The 20959-nt window shown below is 45.9% G+C and overlaps 1 protein-coding gene across 8 annotated transcripts in view; it reads right to left on the bottom strand.

Annotated features, from left to right (window-relative positions):
- CACNA1A (calcium voltage-gated channel subunit alpha1 A) overlaps window positions 1-20959 on the bottom strand; it is a 242651-nt gene that overhangs the window by 117374 nt on the left and 104318 nt on the right. For all 8 annotated transcript variants that reach the window (XM_057540773.1, XM_057540775.1, XM_057540779.1 and 5 more), the window contains exons 4-6: window positions 15418-15509; window positions 12342-12494; window positions 8070-8263 (exon numbers count right to left, since the gene is read on the bottom strand). In XM_057540773.1, coding sequence (XP_057396756.1) covers window positions 8070-8263; window positions 12342-12494; window positions 15418-15509 — 439 coding nt within the window. The remainder of the gene's footprint in view (window positions 1-8069; window positions 8264-12341; window positions 12495-15417; window positions 15510-20959) is intronic.

A 20959-nucleotide genomic window follows, 5' to 3' on the forward strand; every position in this document is an offset into this window, starting at 1 on the left:
GTGATACACCATATTAACAAATTGAAGAAGAAAAACCATATGATCATCTCAATAGATGCAGAAAAAGCTTTTGACAAAATTCAACACCCATTTCTGATAAAAACTCTCCAGAAAGTGGGCATAGAGGGAACCTACCTCAACATAATAAAGGCCATATATGACAAACCCACAGCAAACATCATTCTCAATGGTGAAAAACTGAAAGCATTTCCTCTAAGATCAGGAACGAGACAAGGATGTCCACTCTCACCACTATTATTCAACATAGTTCTGGAAGTCCTAGCCACGGCAATCAGAGAAGAAAAAGAAATAAAAGGAATACAAATTGGAAAAGAAGAAGTAAAACTGTCACTGTTTGCGGATGACATGATACTATACATAGAGAATCCTAAAACTGCCACCAGAAAACTGCTAGAGCTAATTAATGAATATGGTAAAGTTGCAGGTTACAAAATTAATGCACAGAAATCTCTTGCATTCCTATACACTAATGATGAAAAATCTGAAAGAGAAATTATAGAAACACTCCCATTTACCATTGCAACAAAAAGAATAAAATACCTAGGAATAAACCTACCTAGGGAGACAAAAGACCTGTATGCAGAAAACTATAAAACACTGATGAAAGAAATTAAAGATGATACCAACAGATGGAGAGATATACCATGTTCTTGGATTGGAAGAATCAACATTGTGAAAATGAGTATACTACCGAAAGCAATCTACAGATTCAATGCAATCCCTATCAAATTACCAATGGCATTTTTTACGGAGCTAGAACAAATCATCTTAAAATTTGTATGGAGACACAAAAGACCCCGAATAGCCAAAGCAGTCTTGAGGCAAAAAAATGGAGCTGGAGGAATCAGACTCCCTGACTTCAGACTATACTACAAAGCTACAGTAATCAAGACAATATGGTATTGGCACAAAAACAGAAACATAGATCAATGGAACAAGATAGAAAGCCCAGAGATTAACCCACGCACCTATGGTCAACTAATCTATGACAAAGGAGGCAAAGATATACAATGGAGAAAAGACAGTCTCTTCAATAAGTGGTGCTGGGAAAACTGGACAGCTACATGTAAAAGAATGAAATTAGAATACTCCCTAACACCATACACAAAAATAAACTCAAAATGGATTAGAGACCTAAATATAAGACTGGACACTATAAAACTCTTAGAGGAAAACATAGGAAGAACACTCTTTGACATAAATCACAGCAAGATCTTTTTTGATCCACCTCCTAGAGTAATGGAAATGAAAACAAAAATAAACAAGTGGGACCTAATGAAACTTCAAAGCTTTTGTACAGCAAAGGAAACCATAAACAAGACGAAAAGACAACCCTCAGAATGGGAGAAAATATTTGCAAATGAATCAACGGACAAAGGATTAGTCTCCAAAATATATAAACAGCTCATTCAGCTCAATATCAAAGAAACAAACACCCCAATCCAAAAATGGGCAGAAGACCTAAATAGACATTTCTCCAAAGAAGACATACAGACGGCCACGAAGCACATGAAAAGATGCTCAACATCACTAATTATTAGAGAAATGCAAATCAAAACTACAATGAGGTATCACCTCACTCCTGTTAGAATGGGCATCATCAGAAAATCTACAAACAACAAATGCTGGAGAGGGTGTGGAGAAAAGGGAACCCTCTTGCACTGTTGGTGGGAATGTAAATTGATACAGCCACTATGGAGAACAATATGGAGGTTCCTTAAAAAACTAAAAATAGAATTACCATATGACCCAGCAATCCCACTACTGGGCATATACCCAGAGAAAACCGTAATTCAAAAAGACACATGCACCCGAATGTTCATTGCAGCACTATTTACAATAGCCAGGTCATGGAAGCAACCTAAATGCCCATCAACAGACGAATGGATAAAGAAGTTGTGGTACATATATACGATGGAATATTATTCAGCCATAAAAAGGAACGAAATTGAGTCATTTGTTGAGACGTGGATGGATCTAGAGACTGTCATACAGAGTGAAGTAAGTCAGAAAGAGAAAAACAAATATCGTATATTAATGCATGTATGTGGAACCTAGAAAAATGGTACAGATGAGCCAGTTTGCAGGGCAGAAGTTGAGACGCAGATGTAGAGAATGGACATATGGACACCAAGGGGGGAAAACGGCGGTGAGGTGGGGATGGTGGTGTGCTGAATTGGGCGATTGGGATTGACATGTATACACTGATGTGTATAAAACTGATGCCTAATAAGAACCTGCAGTATAAAAAAACAAACAAAACAACTAATACTAAACTTTCATTGGGTTATTTGTATGGAAATATGTTAATATAAATGTTTCAGACATTACATGAAGTTTCTAAAAATCTTATATTTGTATTTGTATGGAAATATGTATGGAAATATGTTAATATAAATGTTTCAGACATTACATGAAATTTCTAAAAATCTTATATTTGTATTTGTATGGAAATATGTATGGAAATATGTTAATATAAATGTTTCAGACATTACAGGAAACTTCTAAAAATCTTATATGTTCTGGTATAATGTTATAAGTAATAATCCTAGTTATTACTTTAAAATGTATATCTCAGAAATAACTAATTTTCTTGTCAACTGCATTATTATGAACTTTCATCAAATCTTTAACCATGGTCATTTTTAAGTCTTTTGTCATTTACAGACAGTTCTGGGTGTACTCTGATGATTTTGCAAATATGTTCCTATAAAAGGGTTTCATCTTCAAGAAATTCATGGAAAAGACTCTGACAAGTACAGGTTTCTGGTAACTGACTGTACTGCTGAACTGAATGAATAAGCATTTTCAGAACTCTAATGAAAAACTGATGAACTCATAAAAGTGCTAACAAAAGATCAAGATAAAAAAAAAATTAATTACATGGGACTGAGTGAACTGATGAGGATGAGTATAATTTTTGTGACTTTCTGTCTGAATTAAAAAAAAAAAAAATCCCACAAGGACTCAGAGGCAAAGAATATACAAATCAATTTTCACTGCAAAGTAAAGGAGCTGTTACAGTGGAGGATTACTGGACTGAATGTCAATATTATGTTATGTTATAATATAATATTATGTTATTATAGTAAAAAAATAAATAAATAAAATAAAATAAAATAAAATAACTATGAAGTGATTATCTGATTTGTATAAGAATATACCAGACATTTTTTTTAAATTAAAATATACAATTGAAAAAAAAAATAATAAAGCAATAAAATGACCATTTATTATTGTTATGTCAATTAATAAGTCATTTATTTATTTTGACGTGGACTCTCTCTGGACAGGTAATATAAGATAAAAACACCCGGCATACAATGGGCATCCAGAAAATGCTCTTTTTCCTGTCCTTCCTCCCCATCTCCAGGTCTACGAGTAACCAAAAATCTTTTTCCTCCTAAACTCTTAGCAAGACAAGTTTAAATGCACTCCCTGATCATAAAAGTAAATTATGAAACTACTATACATAAAATAGCTAAGCAACAAGGATTTACTGTATAGCACAGGGAATTGTATTCAATAGTTTGTAATAACCTAAAATGGAATATAATCTGCAAAAAAATAACTGAATTACTATGCTATACATCTGAAACTAATGCAATATTGTAAACCAACTATCCTTCAATTTAAAAAAAAGAGGATAAAAGTAAATTGTGCTCATTGTAGAAAATTTTGACAATATAGAGAAGTATCAAGAAAATAAAGATTCCCAAATCCCACTACCTAAAGGCCATCTCGGTACAGCGGACTCCAGTCTTTTTTCCTTATATTTTCAAAATTACACACTTGAGATTATAAGGTTCTATGGACTGAATCGTGTCCCTTCTCCAACCCAATTCATATGTTGAAGCCCTAATCCCCGATGTAATGGCATTTGGAGATGGGGCCTTTGGGAGGTGATTAGGGTTACAGGAGGTCATGAGAGTGGGGCCCGCATGATGAGATTACTGTCCTTGTAAAAGTCACTAATCCCAGAGAGCTTGCTCTCTCTCTCTCTGCCCTCACCATGTGAGGACACAGTGAGAAGGCAGCCGTCTGCAAGCCAGGAAGAGAGCCCTCACCAGAACCGGACCATACTGGCACCCTGATCTCAGACTTCCAGCCTCCAGAACTGTGAGAAAGTACATTTCTGCTGTCTAAGCTGCCCAGTCTATGGTGTTTTGTACTGTCAGCCTGAGCTGACTAAGACATAAGGCTTATCTCACCTTGATTCTTTTTTTAAAATCAGTTCCCCCCCCCACTTGTCATTATATGGTGAGCATTTCCCCGCATCCTTAAATATTCTCCCAACAGATGATTTTTAATGACATGATACTCCATCATATGGAGGGACCATACGGTACTTAACCAGTTGCTTCCAGTTTTGTTCTATTTTTACAAACAACGCTGGGGTGCACATCCCGATATAAATCTTCGACAGGGGCGCTGATTAGTTAAGGTTAGGCTTTTTCTAAAAGGCACTTTAACCAGGAAGCCAAGTGGGAAAGAAAAGAGACAAATTGAAAAGGGAAAAACCTGGACGGGGCCCCAGCACACTGTGTAGGCGAGCTGCTGTTCCCTTTGCCAAGAACGTTCTCCCCCCAAACATCTGCCTGGCTCTCTCAGTCTCTGTGGGAATGTCACCTCCTCTGAGGAGCATTCCCTCATTGCCTGACCTAGACTAGCCCCCACACCCCAACACCTGTCCTTTTATGCTGCTGTTGTCCTCACAGGATGACACAGGTCATGTCACCACGTCCCACATTATGTATTTGCTTCATGTCTATCTTCCACCTTCTGAGTAGTTTATTATTTACAATGTTTATTGGTCACATCTGTCTCCCCTACAAGGATGGGGATTTTTGTCTGTCGTCTTCATCGTGTTGTCCCTGATCACCTGATCATTTCCTGGCACACAGTAGGCACTCAATAAGTAATTATGGAATAAACAAATGGATTTCAATGATACTGAGAAAAGAAATGAGACGTTGGGATCATAAAGCACTGCCCACCCAGGTGGACGACATCCATCTGGCATCTGTGCCTGTGGATTCTAAGATGCTTGGAGCAGGTGCTTCTGGACTCTTCCCATGGATCTCACCTGATAGCGGATGGTGAGGTCATGCCCACGGGCTTGGCTCTAGCACAAGCATAAAGGACAGATAGTCCAGACACTGTGCCTGCCTGAGGCTGGATGGAGCTAAGGGAGTCCTAGGGCAGGCCTGGCAAATGGCAGAGCACCAGGGCAGGACCCAAATGAGTCTGGAAAAGCAATAGCTCTGTCCTCGTCAGCAGAAACTCAAAGATGCCACTTAGCCCCTGCCCTTAGCAATGAGTTGTCCTAGTGGTTGCGTTTCAGGGTGGGGGGAGGTTGTCTTAATTTAGGAAACCCCAGACAAGGGTTCAGGTGCAAGCACTTCATTTGGGAGATGTTATGAATTGAATTATGTCCCCACCACCCCTGCCCCACCACGATCTGTTGAAGTCCTAACTTCCAGGACCTCAGAATGTGACCTTATTTAGAAATGGGGTTGTTGCAGATGTAATTAGTTAAGATGACGTTGTACTGGAGTAGGGTGGGCCCTAAGCCAATACGACCAGTGTCCTTATAAGAAGATGGCCATGTGAAGATGGGGTATTCGAGTGGACAACAGAGAATCTATAAGCCAAAGAATGCCCAGGATTGCCGGCGGCCACCAGAAGCTGGAAGAGGCAAGGAAGTATCCTCCCCGAGAGCCTTTGGAGGGAGCCTGGCCCTGCTGACACCTTCTGGCCTCCATACTGTGAGGTTAATAAATGTCTGTTGTTTTAAACCACCCGGTTTGTGGTACTTTATCACTGCTCTAGGCTCACATCAGGCTCAAATCCCTGCTCCCTGGGTTTCCACCCAAAGCATGACTGTGGGATGTAAGTGCATGGAAAGTTCTAGAAGGCTACTCTGAGTTAGTGGCAGTTACCAGTGGGGTGAGAGTGGCAAATAAAGTGGGACCCAATGGCTCACTCCACTTCTTCAGGTGCTGCTGGAGTTTTCACAATGAAAAATTCATTTACATTTTTAAAAGGAGTGCCCTTTGGGGTGGAAAATTTGGCCTACAAATTTGGACCATGCACTGTTCTAAATGCTTCACATATATTCACCTCCCTCAGTCCTTGTGCCCTGTGAGGTAGGACTGTGCTTCTCCTCATTTTGCACACATGGAAATGGAGGCACAGAGAGCCCAAGTGACTTGTCCAAGGTTGCACAGCAAGGAAGTGGTGGAGTCGGGAGGGGAACCCAAGCAGCCTGATGCCTGACTCTGTTCTCTCAACTGTTTCCCCCGAGTTTGCTTCCCCCAAGGTGATTCAGCTCTAGGCTTCCAGGGCAAATATCCCCTAAGATGATGGTGCTTACAACTATAGAACCCTCTGGAAATTTGTGTCCCTGCTCACACTTCCTCATCCACCATTGAGCTCATCTCCATTGTCTTCCTATGAACCTCGGACCCTTTTTCTGGATGTCCAACCCCATGATATAACCTGTTTCCATGTTCACACTCTTCTTAGCTCCTGTTCTCCACCCCCACTCTCTGCCTAAATTTCCTTACCTTCCTATCTCCCAGCTCTGTTTCACTCCCAGGAGGGTTCATTTCCCTCTGAAGCCTCCTCTTGCAACAGCCTTGTAAAGAAAAAAAACCTAGGGACTTCCCTGGTGGTGCAGTGGTTAAGAATCAGCCTGCCAATGCAGGGGACGTGGGTTCGAGCCCTGGTCTGGGAAGATCCCACATGCCGCGGAGCAGCTAAGCCCGTGCGCCGCAACTACTAAGCCTGCGCTCTAGAGCCCGTGAGCCACAACTACTGAAGCCCGCGCGCCTAGAGCCCGTGCTCCGCAACGAGGGAAGCCACCGCAATGAGAAGCCCGCGCGCAGCAACGAAGACCCAACGCAGCCAAAAATAAATAAATAAATAAATAAATAAACAGAATTAAAAAAAAAAGAAAAGAAACAAACCTAGAGCCCAAGCAAGCTTTGGCCAATTGGGTATAACCTTTAGCCCAAGCTCTTTGCAGGTCAGGGCCAAGAAAGAGCCTGAGCTTCTCAAACCTGCTGTCGGTTCCTAGAGATGCTATGCAGGACGGAAGCGGGGGTGGGGGGGCAGGTAGGCGTGTACATCTTTTCTGACCTGAACTTAACATTTTCAAGACCTAGGACAAGAGTACCAACCGAGGCCCACGCATATGTGTAAATATTTAAAAGCTACTGAATAAAACATGCTGTATGCGTCTCCTTTACAAACACACCTTCATAAGCACTTGGAAGGTCAGTCTGGAATTTAGAATCTGGATGTCTGCACTGGATTATGGGGCGGGGACAGCCTTCCCTGCCCCTTGATCATGGCCTGTCACCTGGAGGCAGGGGAGGGGGTGCTCCACACACACATGCATGGACACACCAACTTGCACGTCCAAACTCCAGCCACATCTGTGCCAACAGCCACCCCAAGGACACCCTTGGCCCTCAGGGGATACAAATGGGTGGTGTAGTCAGAGAACAGACCCATGGAAGAATCTCATGCAAGTCCATGGAATCTGGGCTTGGGGAGGGAATTCTAGGATCTAAGATGACCCAAAATGTGATCTAGAAAGTGGAGTGGTGGTGGCACTAGCTCCTGGTAGACATTTCCTGTCAGTCCCATAGGGAGGGGCATGGCTGGAGGAGGGTCAGTGAGGGCTCCAGCACAGAGCCCCTTTGCATAGGTGCTCAAGGACACTTCTCTGTCTCTCATCTATGTTGGTTTTTAACTTACACAACCTTTACATATTCAAAAATCTAAAATTATATTTAAAAACTTGTGCAATTAAAAATTATTCAGCATCTGTGTGCCCTCTAGATCTCCATCTCCCGAGGGCCCTTCTCTACTTAGAGTTCTGAGGACAACACTCCCATATCCTCAAAGGACTGAGCCTCAGGCCGGCTCTCCTGGGGCCGTGTTGAGTTGTCCTTCGGCGGCCTCCCCGGCTCAGGGTCCCTCCACTGCAGCCTCAGGAGTTGGCTGGTCCTGGCTCTCCACGACCCCTTATCACTTACGTTGTAGAGGAGGTCAGTCCACCCTTCCATGGTGATGCACTGGAAAACAGTCAGCACTGCAAATAGGATGTTGTCGAACTGAGTGATCCCATTGTTGGGCCCTTCCCAGTAGGGCTGACATTTGGTCCCATTGGGGCAGGTGCGGGCAGGTTCCTCTGTCCCACACGGAGCTGGAGACTCACCCTGAATGTCATCTATGAAAGGGAAGGGGAGAAAAATCAGGGGCAAGGGCCAGCAAAACCAGCTCTGAGAAACAGGAGCCAGCGAAGATTCAATGCTGTTGAAGAAAAATGGCTATTGAGATGAATTTAGCAGTCTTTTTCCAAAAAGTCCAGTGTTTGGCTTTGTTGACCTATTCATGGTTTTCCATTTCATTAATTTCTTCTCTAAGCGTTGTTCCTTTTTTGTTCTTTTCCTAAACTTTTGGGATGAATTAATGTTCCTTAAGGCTATAAACTGCTCTTTAGGTGCAGCTTTAACTGCATCTCACAAATTCTGTCATGCATTAGTATCATTATTGTTCAAGTAAAATATTTAGCAATTTCCATTATTATTTATTCTTTGACTCATGGATAACCAGGAAGCATTAAAAATTTGTCATATATCTACAAAAATAGAATAATATAATGAATTCCCCTGTACCTATCATCAATTTCAACATTTATCAACTCAGGGCTAATCTTGTTTCATCCACATCCCCTCCCCAGACTAAAATATTTTGCCTTGCCACTAAAATATTCTTAAAGCAAATCTCAGACATCTTACCATTTCATCCACAAATAAGAAGCATGTCTCCTAATTTCCAAAAACTTTGATTTCCAGCTTAATTGCACTGTGGTCAGAGGATATGTTTTGTATTATTCTGTCCTTTGAAATCTGTCGACATGCACTTTAAGGTCCCAAATACAGTCAGTTTTGGTAACTGTGCTGTGTGAATTTTGAGGTGGTTGGGGGCAGTGTTCTCTAGACTTCCATCAGCACAAACTTGTCAATTGGGTTGTGTTATTCTTCTGTAGCCTGACTGATTTTTTTTTTTTGAGATGTACTGGGCTCAGGGAGCTGTTCTGGGGGTGAGGGAGGCCAGTACACACAGTACTCACCCTTAGGCACAGTAGCTAAGCTTTCTCCCCAGATAGCAGGAGGCAGATTGTGAAAATGCCACAAGGAAAGAGACACATGTAAATGGATGTCCCTTTTGCTGGAAACCAAAAACAGCTTCCTGGCAAAGTTGGGCTGGGCCATAAAGTTCGGGTCTGAATTCTAAGGTGTTGATGGGGAGACCGAGGAGAGACGCCTTCATGAGAACACGGAGTTAGGGGAGCACAGAATATCCCAGGCTTTTCCCCATTGGACCAGAGCCGCGATATGAGGGGATTCTATTCAGTGAAAGATACTTTTGAAGGTTTTCAGAGAGTGACACTGTCCGACAAGAAATCAAACAGCTGAGTGTGTAAACTCAAGCTCCCACTAAACAAAAATATATCTCAATGTGATATATTTATATATAGGTTATATATAGCCTACATACAGGCTTTGAAGCCCATTCTTAACCTCCACTTAGTAAGCAACAGAGTGAAATAAACCAACATAGAATGCATGAATCTTATTGGCCTTTGAAACTCCGGTTAAATAGAAACTCGAGGTCATGCAAAATGACATTTACCATCTCAGAAGGGACACCTACTACTCAAGAAGCAATGACACATCGGCCACTATTTTAAGTTGTGGGAAACCCCTTCCCCACTCACGCCAGATTTGGTACAGGGGCTATTATTTAATGAATACAGATGGGAAGGCAAAATCTTTTAAACATAAGGCTCAGGGCAAGGGGGAAAATTGCATGGGCTCCTGTAATGAATGAGAACCATTGTCTGTTGGGAAGGTCACCTCTGTCCAAAACCTTCTCCATTTCCACCTTGTGTCCAAGTCTGGCTCAATACCTATCCACCAATGTGCCCCCCCCACCCTCCGCCCACCCAGCCCACGGGTTAGCCCAGTGAACACAGGTCCCTTTCTTTCCTTGGGGCTACAATAGCTCCCGAATATTCACATTTGGTGAGGAGACAAAAGCAGCATCAACCTGCATTGCTACGGACTAGTTGCAGACAAGGGGGTCTTGTTTCCTCAAACTGTTTTGGAAGCTCTTAGAAAGCAGGGCGCTTCCACTTTTCCTTGGCATTTCTCTGGGTGTTTAGCGCGGTGCTGGGCACACAGGAACCGTGTTCCTGATGATAAGGAGAACCTGTCTGCAAGAGAAAACCTGTCTGTCTTTAGCAGCTTTGCCTAGTGGTGTTCTTGATTGCGACCCGCACCCCCCAACCCCCCACCTGCCCCCTCATCACGAAACACTCTGAGGGCTGCTTCTAGAAAAGCAACCATCCAGAGAGTCTGAGGAATTTGATTATAAATATATTTTAAAATTAACCTGCTGCCTGGGTGTCTGTTTATATCTGTCTCTTACTCACATGCCTTATATTTTTAATTGCGAGCTTTTCAGTCATCCTTCCTAAATCAAGGCCTCCTACCCTCCGGTTGCCTCACCCACATCTGTCCCCTTAAAACCTCAATTCAGACTCAAGCCAGTCCTCTGTCCCCTTTGCTGGAGAGAGAGAGAGAGAGAGAGAGAGAGAGAGAGAGAGAGAGAGAGAGAGAAACAACAACAACAACAACAAAAACCCTAGGATCCAGGAATCCTGGTTTCTCTACCTTCGGCTGATTTTTCTGAGGGGCCCTGCCCTGTATCTCTCCCTCTAGCATTTCCGCCTGGGTGACGAGGCCAGGAGCAGAAATAGCTCTGCCTCAATTAACACCTTCTTCATCGGGGAAAGAAATAATTAGGACATCCCATATTGAGCAAACTTCACAAGCCCAGGAGAGAACGAGACGGGGGTGGGGGGAGCAAGAAAAAGGAGGCAATAAAAGCATCTCGAATAAACCTTCCTTACTGGGTTTTGCTGCCCCCTGGGAGGTCTGGGGAGAGGGCTCTGCCACCCAGGGGTCATCGGGAAGAGAAGGTGGATGGGAAACCACTCCAGGACAGAATCTTCTTCCTAATAAGACAGGCCTGAAATCTCTTTCCCTTCCCAACGGGCTCCACTTTGGGCTTTACTGTGTCAATTCACAGTTTCTTTGACGCACGACTAGCGCTGTCACTCAGCCGGTCCACACTGAGGCGGCCCGTGGTCCAAATATTGAAATACAGACTTCCCTCCGATTTGATTTGATTTGGTTCTTGGTCAGAGAGCAAGCAGCTAGGTTTGGATAGCAGGGGATTTAATCAAAGATGTATCTGGAAGCTACTGGGTCCTTGAGTGTGTGGATAGCGTGGGACACTATCCCCAGCAGTTGCCCCGCTGCTGATTCAGAGGTAAGCACCAGGGCTGTGCCTCCTGGCCCTCCTGGATTCTCTCCTGCGCCCACCCTGCTTTCTCGATCCAGCAGCTAAGGGGTTGACGCTGGCATAGTGCCGGGAGCTCATGAGCCAAGATCCTGCTTGCGCTCTGGTTCTGACTGGCTGCTGCCAGGACTCCCCGCGGGACGGCTTTAAGGCATGTTCTGGGGGAGACCAGGAGGAGCCCTCCTCGACCCTCCCTTTCCTCCAGGGTAAGGAGGCTTTAGAGCTCAGCACGCGCTAGGGGCTGGGGTCACTGCAAGGTAACTAGGCAGAGGCTGTGGGCACCGCGCCTATATTCTGCTGTCATTCGCCCCTACGTGCTCCCACCGAAAACACCTTTGATACGTGCTCCAGCCCAGTGTCAGGGCAGCCAGCTGTGCCAGGGCCTTAATGCCCTCCCAGGGGGCAGTCCTTGCCAACGTCGGATGGAATTTGGTGGATAAGTAGCCAGCTCCCTCGCCCCACGTGTGGGATGGCTCTGAGTGTGACCTACACTGTTCCCCCGAGGTGCCCAATGGAACAGAGGTCTGGTTGCCCAAGATGGTAACCTACTTGATAACACCCCCCTTGACTAGATGTTTTCCCTTCCCTGTCTCACTTCTCCACTCCTCTGATGGTGCTTCCTGGGATCACTTCCCAAATAAACCACTCACCCCGGGACAGCTTCTCGGGGACCCCAATGCAATGCCCCGGCGACAACCAAGATCTCGGGGACTGTTTCACCCCCTGCCTTGCCTGCAGTGCTTTCGGGAGGAGGTTCTCCCAGCTTCCAGGAGAAAGAAGCAAACCCCTGTAGATCCCTTCCAGGAGCTTATCCCTAAGGGAGAAAAGAAAGGGGAGGAAGGTTGGGAAAAAAATACGCTGCTGCTCGGACCTACCTGTGCCCTCTTCAAAGCAGGTGGTATGAAATTTTCCCATATAAAATTCTAACCCTATGATTGCAAAAATAAGGATTGCAAAAAATAGGAGGAGGCCGATCTGCAGCAGGGGGATCATTGCCTTCATGATCGACTTCAGGACGACTTGTAAACCTGGGGAGACACAGAGAGAGAGGCCCCACAGGCCCGTGAGAAGGCACCCCAAAATCCCACCCCCAAGATGCCTCCTGAGGGAACCCAGAGCACGCAGGAGGCTGGGGACCGGGCGATAGTGAGGGAAGATAGATGGATGACACAGAGGCTGCTCGTTATAATAATAGGAACCATTCCTCCTAATATTTTAGAGCACTTTTTTTTTTTGGTTTTGTTTTGGCCGCGCCATGCGGCTTGTGGGATCTTAGTTCCCCAAGCAGGGACTGAACCCGGGACCACGGCAGTGAAAGCTCGGAGTCCTAACCACTGGACCGCCAGGGAATTCCCCACTTTTCATCTTTAAAATATTTTTAAAAGTATTGGACATAGGCTGTCCCATTTGATGACCTTTTGGGCAAGAAAGAGGTGGAAATTCATGGCTTTCTGAGCCCCGTTCTTGGGTGTTGGGTGGCTTTCACCCAGAGCGGGGTGACTTTTTCTCACTTCTTTCCACCAAGAGAGGGCGTCTTTTCCTAATTCATACAAAGGCGCCATATACGCTAGTTGCAGCTCTGCCTGGGAAAGCGGTCAATGTCCTAGTTCCAACCCTGGGAAACCAGACATTATTTCATTGGCTTTAAGCAACAACCCCATGAGGCAGGCGCACGTGTAAAATTATCCCCACTTTACAGAGGTGGGAAGCAAACCTCAGCGGATGTCATGATTCACCTTAGGGCATGATAAGTAACAGGGCCAGGATTTGAATCCAGGTCGGACTGATGTCAAACCCTCTGTTTGTAACCACTGTTCTGTATGTTTAGGAAAGTCTATGGTTAAAATGAGGATTCAAACATATAGCTTGGGTCTTGCTTCTTGATGAGAAGAACGTCCCGTGGCCCACGATTAGCACCTCCTGATGGGTGGAGATCACAGGGGGACTATGCTACTCCAAGGGGTCCAAAATGTAAGGCTGATGCACGTGGCAGAGTGGCTAAGGCTCTGGACACTGGCTGAAGTTGATGCCCAGGCCAGGTCTCCTTTGCTGTTGGTGGACCCTCCCTCCAGCTGCTGTGGGCATTTGCTGCTAACGGCTCCCAGATGCTCCTCTTTTCATAGAATTGCCCTTGGTTATCAAAAGCTCCCCACCTGGGAGGCTATCGCTTCCCCACCTCCCACCCCCAATAACTGACCACAGGAGTACAAAAGACCAGTCTGTTGCCTCAAGTGGGAGACAACTCTGATGTTATTCACACTCCAGAGCTCCCTGCAGGATCCGGCTGAGACTGCATCCTTGTTCAGATCCTTCCGCTACCCCGTCCTGCTGCCCTCATTCTCTCTCTCCTGACGGCACTCCCCCAATATAGCAAGTGCATCTGAACACCTATCTAAATCTGCTTCTAGGGAACCTGACTTAGTCATCTCCTGACTAGCAAAGTGATCTTGAGCAAGTCACGTTCCCGTTCTGAACCTTGGTTTCTTCGTCTGTAAATGGGGATTAGAATAGCACCTCCCTCTCAGGATTAAATGAGAGGGTTCATACCTAGCAAAGTCCCTGGCCCATCAGAGGTGGTCATTAAACAAAAATTCTTATTAGTATTAGCTTTGGGATGGCCCTTGATTTAATATGACATAGGCACCCACTGGAATCTTGCAGACACCTGAGTAGAAGTGCCTTCTTTCTAACAAAAAGACCCTGCTGGTGGTTATCTGGAAAATCTTACTCTTTAAATCTGGATGGCAATGAACTTGAAGAATGAAGCTAATGAAATGTGAAATGGTGGTAATAACAGAACCTACTTCACAGGCTTGTTGTGAGGATTAATGAGTTAATACCTAGAACAGTGCCTGGTACATAGTAAGTGCTTATAAATAAAAAATAATACTACAGGGAGATCATAGTAAGTGCTTATAAATAAAAAATAATAGCACAGGGAGATCAGCTCAGTGCTTTGTGACCACCTTGAGAGGGAGGATAGGGAGGGTGGGAGGGAGACGCAGGAGGGAGGGGATATAGGGATATATGTAGGCATATAGCTGATTCACTTTGTTATGCAGCAGAAACCAACACAACATTGTAAAGCAATTATACTCCAATAACGATGTTAAAAAAAATAGGAATTATTGTTATTATTATTATTACTACTACTACTGAGGCAGTAGGACAGAAAAAGTTTAGCCCTGTTTTGTTTTGTTTTTCTTTCGTTTTTTCCAGCTGAACCTAATCCTGACCCTGTATAGTGCAGCCACCCACAGAGGATCTGGAGGAGAAGCATCCCTGGAGGATGAGAAAATAGCACGGAACGAGTATAGACTTTGGAGCTCATCGCTGTCAAGCTGTAAGAACTCAGGTGAGTCATTTAACCTTTCTGAGCCTCCACCTTTTCATCTGTAAAATGGGTTCACTGGGTGATCGTGAGGATGGACTAAGATAATACACAAAAAGCTCTTTCTGCCGTGCCCGGTACACAGCAGGCACTCAACGAATGGTAACGGTCATTGCCACCAGTATTACCAGGCTTGGGGTCAGACTGGCTAACTCCTAATTCTGCCATTCTCAGCCACGTGACTTTGCTCAAGTTATTCAGCCGCCCTGAGCTTCAGTTTCCCCATCTGTAAAACGGAGATAGCAGCATTATCTACTTCACAGGGTTGTGAGTGTGAGGACCTGGGTGGCGCTTACCATGGCTCCTGATAGAGAAAATGCTCAATAAATGGGTGCTGTGGTGATGGGGTGCAGCTCCTGGCTGGCTTTCAGGAGCTCACCCAGACCTGCAGCCAGATGCCTGGTGGGGAGTTCCCTGAGGGACTTCCCCAAAGTGGAGGCTGCCCTGACCCAGGCTGGGGACGCACCCAAGGGTTCCCGTGACACGCTATGCAGAGGGGAAACCAAGGGCTCGCGGGACCCCCTGAGCAGACCCCTGGTCACGGTTGGAAACTCACGCACTTGGGATTCCAGACACCAGCTTGAGCGGCCGCAGCACTCGAACTGCCCTCAGCGTTCTTAGGTCAAACTCCGTCCCAACTGTTGCCAAGATGCTGGAAGAAAGAAGCCAGAACAGAAAGCAGAAGGTGGGTTTCAGGGTCAGACCGGTGGGCGGGGGTTCGATGTTGTGGTGTATTGGCTGGGTGACCACAGGCAGGTGATTTTACATTGCTGGGCCTCAGTTTTGTCACCTGTAAAACAGTGTTAATAGTACCTGCTTCCCAGGATAACAGATGATTTACAAAGACCCCACATAGGTGTATGGTTGATGATACTCAATAAACATTAGGCTGAGAAGAACAGAAGCTTCCCGTGGCACCTGGTCGGGGTGACTTTCAGTGTATTTTGCAACTCACAATCAGGATGGATCTTGGGGAGGCTGGGAGGCCCTGGGGGAAGGACCAGGGGGAGTGGCAGATCCTTCGGGGCTCAGGTCTCTTTACCAACTGGCAAGAAAGCAGTTTAGTGTTAAGATCCCAGCCAGCATGGGTTCAAATCTCAGCTCTGCCACTTCCCAGCTGGGTGACCTTGGGCAAGTTACTTCCCCTCTCCATGCCTCAGTTCCCCCTTTTGTATAACAGGGATCACAACAGTACCTACACCTCAAAGAGGTGTGAGGATTAAATGAATTGATACACGTGAAGTGGCTGGCACTGTGCCCAGAACACAGGAAGTGTACTAAGCTACTCAAACAACCCAAACAGTGGGTGTAGCCCTGCGGGGGTGGACCAGCTGACATCAGCTCCAGAAGGGGGCTACAGACCCCGAACCTCAGGGCAAAAAGTCACTCCTGTAAATACAGGTGAGTAAGAATCATGGTGATAGGTAAGAGGACCCTCCCGTAGAAAGCCCCCCCGTAAAGACCCCATCCTAAGACCTCATTTATAAAAAGTATTGCTGGTGAGAAAAAGGGTCCCAGAGACCCTCCTCAACCGAAGGAACCCCCAGACCCGTTTCCTGAATAAGAAATGTAGTAGGAACCACCATGGAACTATGCCACAGAAGAGGTTGTTGTTGGAGCCTCACATGATGGGCAAGAAATGCTGAAAAACAGAGGGCTCTGTGGTTAAGAGGAGGGAGGCCATGCAAATAATTTGGGGGTGTCTTCAGTTTTGTCCAGGGATCTGGATCTTATGACTTTTACTTTGAACAACCACATCTGCATCTGTGAATAGCCAGTATCTACATCTCTTTGTCTTTTTAAAAAATAAATGTATTTGTTTATTTATTTTTGGCTGCGTTGGGTCTTTTTTGCTGCGCTCGGGCTTTCTCTAGTTGCGGTGAGCAGGGGCTACTCTTTGTTGCGGTGTGCGGGTTTCTCCTTGCGGTGGCTTCTCTTGTTGTGGAGCGTGGGCTCTAGGGGTGCGGGCTTCAGTAGTTGCGGCACATGGGCTCAGTAGTTGTGGCACGCGGGCTCAGTAGTTGTGGCTCGCGGGCTCTAGAGCGCAGGCTCAGTAGTTGTGGCACATGGGCTTAGCTGCTCTGCGGCATGTGGGATCTTCCTGGACCAGGGCTTGAACCTGTGTCCCCTGCATTGGCAGGTGGATTCTTAACCACTGCGCCACCAGGGAAGTCCCATCTTTGTCTTTTTTTAAATTTAATTTTTATTTTATATTGGAGTATAGTTGATTTTCAATGTTGTGTTAGTTTCAGGTGTACAGCAAAGTGATTCAGTTATACATATACATACATCCATTCTTTTTCAGATTCTTTTCCCATATAGATTATTATAGAATACTGAGTAGAGTTCCCTGTGCTATACAGTAGGTCCTTGGTGATTATCTATTTTATATATAGTACATCTCTTTGTCTTTGAGACAACCAGTATCTGCATCTGTAAATAACCAATATTGGCACGCCTTTGTCTCAGGACTTTCTTCGAAGCTGAGACAGGCCCAGGGAGTGAATTCCCCTGTGAGAGCAGCCCTCCACCAAAGATTGCTGGGAGTAGGTGGATGAATTCCCCAGCTCCCTTGCCCCCTCCTCCCAGATCCTCTGAGGTGTGAGTTCTACCCAGGCTCCCAGAGAGGCTGAGCCCCGCTGCCCGCAGCGGGTAACCTGCTTGACCCTTCATTCTTCCTTGTCTCCCCCCCCTTGTGCCCCAGCCCCACTTCCTGGAGTCACTTCCCAGATGAACTACTTGCACCTGAATCCTTGTTTCAGGGTCAATACGGAGGCACACCAAACTAAGACAGGGGTGTTCCCAACTATTCCTAGAGCAGAGACGGGTCTATGAGGTTGGGCTGACCTCCTTTTCCACCATCAACAAATGCATATCTGAACACGTCCTGTGTGCTGGGCAAAGCAATACCTGAGGTCCTCCTTGCCCCACGGAGCTGATGTGGGGGAAAAATGGTTAACCAAAAAAGGCACACAGGGAAGGAATCCGTCACAGGTGTCACGCATTCTTAGAGAGAGCAGGGGAAAACAACAGCTCTGAGGGCACACGCAGCAGGTAGTGTTAACTCGTCTGGGACCCAGGGAGGACCCCGTCTCAAGCTGAGGGCTCACGGAAGAGGAGGAGGAATCTGGTCCGTGGGGGAAGGACTTTCCAGGCGGACGGAATGGCAGAGACAGAGAGAGCCTGGGGTGGGAAGGAGCTTGGCAAATTCAAAGAATGAGACGGTGCATGGTGGGGATTTGGATGATGCCATGAAGCTGAAGTATAGGTGGGGGCCACGCCATGCAGCCCCAAAGAACTTTTCATTCATTTAATTCTATTTTTCTCTTCCTCTCCCAACTTTCCGACATTCACTGGCATGCCTCAAACTCCACCATCCTATAGATCACCAGTCTATTTCACTTTCTTCCTTCTTGGCAGATAAAAGCCACGGGTGAGGGCATGCACAGTAGATGACAAGCATTAGCTGAGTTTTCATTCACTCACTTCACAAACATTCACTGGGCACCTACAATGTGCCAGGCCCTGTCTAGGTCCTGGGGACACGAGTCATAGGAATCCCTGTTTGCATGGGGGAGGCTGAGAATAAACGCAGTGAATATGCCAGATGTCAGGGTGATGAGTACAAGGGAGAAAAGCAGTGCAGAGAAGGGGGTGCGTTGGTAGCGTGGGGCAGGGTGAGTGGAGTGATGACACACATATCAATTGGTAAAGGCCAACTGCTCTTTCCTGCCTGGCAGGGAAGTAGTTCAGAGTTAAGGATGTTCAGACCAGCACTGCCCAGTAGAACCTTAAGAGGAGCCACGTGTTGGACATAGAGAACAGACTGGCGGCTGCCAAGGGGGAGGGGGTTGAGGGAGGGATGGAGTGGGAGGCTGGGGTGAGCAGATGTAAGCTTTTATATATAGAATGGATGAACAACGAGGTCCTGCTGTACAGCACGGAGAACTATATTCAATATCCTATGATAAACCATAATGGAAAAGAATATAAAAAAAGAGAATGTATATATATGTATAAGTGAATCACTCCGCTGTATAGCAGAAATTAACACAACGTTGTAAATCAACTATACTTCAATTAAAAAAAAAAGAAAAAAGGAAAAAAAAAGAGGAAAAAACAAGAAGAGCCATGTGTGAAATTTCAAATTTTCCAGTAGCCACATTAAGAGTCAAAAGAAACAGGTAAAATTAATTTTAATAAATATTGTTTCTTTAACCTGGTGTATCCGAAGCAATTATCATTTCAACAGGCAATCAATATGAAAGATTATTCACAAGACGTTTTATACATTCTTTCCTTTGGAGTGCGTCTTTGAAATCTTGGTGCAGATTCTACACCAATGGCACATGTAAACTCAGGTGCTCAACGGCCACACGTGGCCAGTAGTGAATGGACCACACAGCTCAGGTACGGAGAAAGAGTCAGTGGGATAAAGATGTGAAGTGAGACACAGGAATATGTCAGAGGAAAACTCTAGGCAGAGGGACAGTCAGTGCAAAGGTACATGTGAGGAACAGCAAGGAGGCTAGTGTGGCTGGAACCGAATAAGCCAGGGTGACAGTGGGAGGAGATGAGGCCTGGGGGGTGATGGGGCCGATGGTGCAGGGCCTTGTGGGCCACGGTGAGGACTTCGGCTCTTTTGCTCCGAGTGAAGTAGGAGCCATGGATGGTTCTGAGCACTGAAGAGACATGATCTGACTTGTATTAAAGTAAGACCCCTCTGGGGGTCAAGGCCAGAAGCTGGGAGACTAGGGGGGAGGTGACTGCCCTGGTCCAGGTGAGAGATGATGGGTTTAGACCCATCGTCGTACTGGACACAAGGATAAAGCTGAGCTGAACTCAGCCCTGCCCTTAGATGACCATACAAGTAAGTGGGTGAGAGATTCAAGTCCTTTTGGCTCCAGGGCTGTAGGAGGCAGGAACGAGGAGGAAATGAGTACAGACAGGAGGGCTGGGGACAGCATGATTGTGCAGCCCAAGTCTGAAGAGGCAGCACAGCACAAAATGTTACAAAATCTTAGACCTGGAGTTAAACCCTGACCCTGAATTTTCTCATTACATGGCCTTTGCCCTAACTTCTCTGAGCCTCTGAAATGTAGACAATCCAACTTCCCTCCTGCCCAGTGCAATCTTAGCTGGTACCCAAGGTGTACTATCTCCCGACTCCCTCCCTGGATGGATGACAAAGAGTTAGGAGAAGAACAGGAGGAGGGGGAAGGCTTCTCAGGCCGAGAATGTCCTACAGAGGCAGAAGGCTTCCCTCAGGATACGTGGTCGGGGGAAACCGGAGGCAGAGAAGGTGGGTCTTGTCGTCTGGACAGTGAGAGTCATGTAAGGTTTTGGAGCAAGGGAGGGATGTGATTAGGGTTGGCGTTAGGAAGACAAGCCTGACAGCTGAAAGGACAGATTGGCGGTGATGGAGGGAGGAATTAGGAAGCAGCCACAAGAGCCGACCGGCGTAATGAGGGCTAGAACTAGGACAAAGGCAGTGGGAGTACAAAGGAGGCCCCAATTTATATATAGCTGCCATTGACTGCTGTGCACCAGGAAACTTGCCTGAGCTCATCAAGTCGTCCCTGCATCCCAGCAGTCAGCAGGATGAGTCCCATTTTACAGAGGAGGAAACTGAAGCCCAGATAAGTTACTAATGCATGGAGGTCCACACCACCAAGGAAGAATGTGAACCCAGGACCCCAGGACTCCTGAACCCTAGTTTTCTACCTCACGTGGCTTGTTGGATGGGGTGGGGGCAGTGGTGGGAAAGAAAGGGAAGGGAAGAATGGCTTTCTGATTATGATTGGAACACCAAGCGGTCCATTTATTCAACCAGGGTTTATTGAGTACCTGCTATACACCAGCCACTCAGGTAGGACCTGAGGATTCCACCATGAACAAAGTGTCAATGGGAAAATATACTGTATGTCAGATGGTGTGAAGCACTATGGAGAACAATACGGCAGCTGCCAGGGCTTCCAATGGAAGGATGGAGCATGTGGTGGGAGAGAGGGGTTAAGACTGGGCTACCTGAAGGATGGAGTTGTCAACTGAGATGGGGACGATGGAGGAAGGGGGTGGTTTGGAGGAAGATCAAGAGCTGGA

This window comes from Balaenoptera acutorostrata, chromosome 2 (genome assembly GCF_949987535.1).
Source record: "Balaenoptera acutorostrata chromosome 2, mBalAcu1.1, whole genome shotgun sequence".
In the NCBI taxonomy this organism is placed as follows: domain Eukaryota; kingdom Metazoa; phylum Chordata; class Mammalia; order Artiodactyla; family Balaenopteridae; genus Balaenoptera; species Balaenoptera acutorostrata.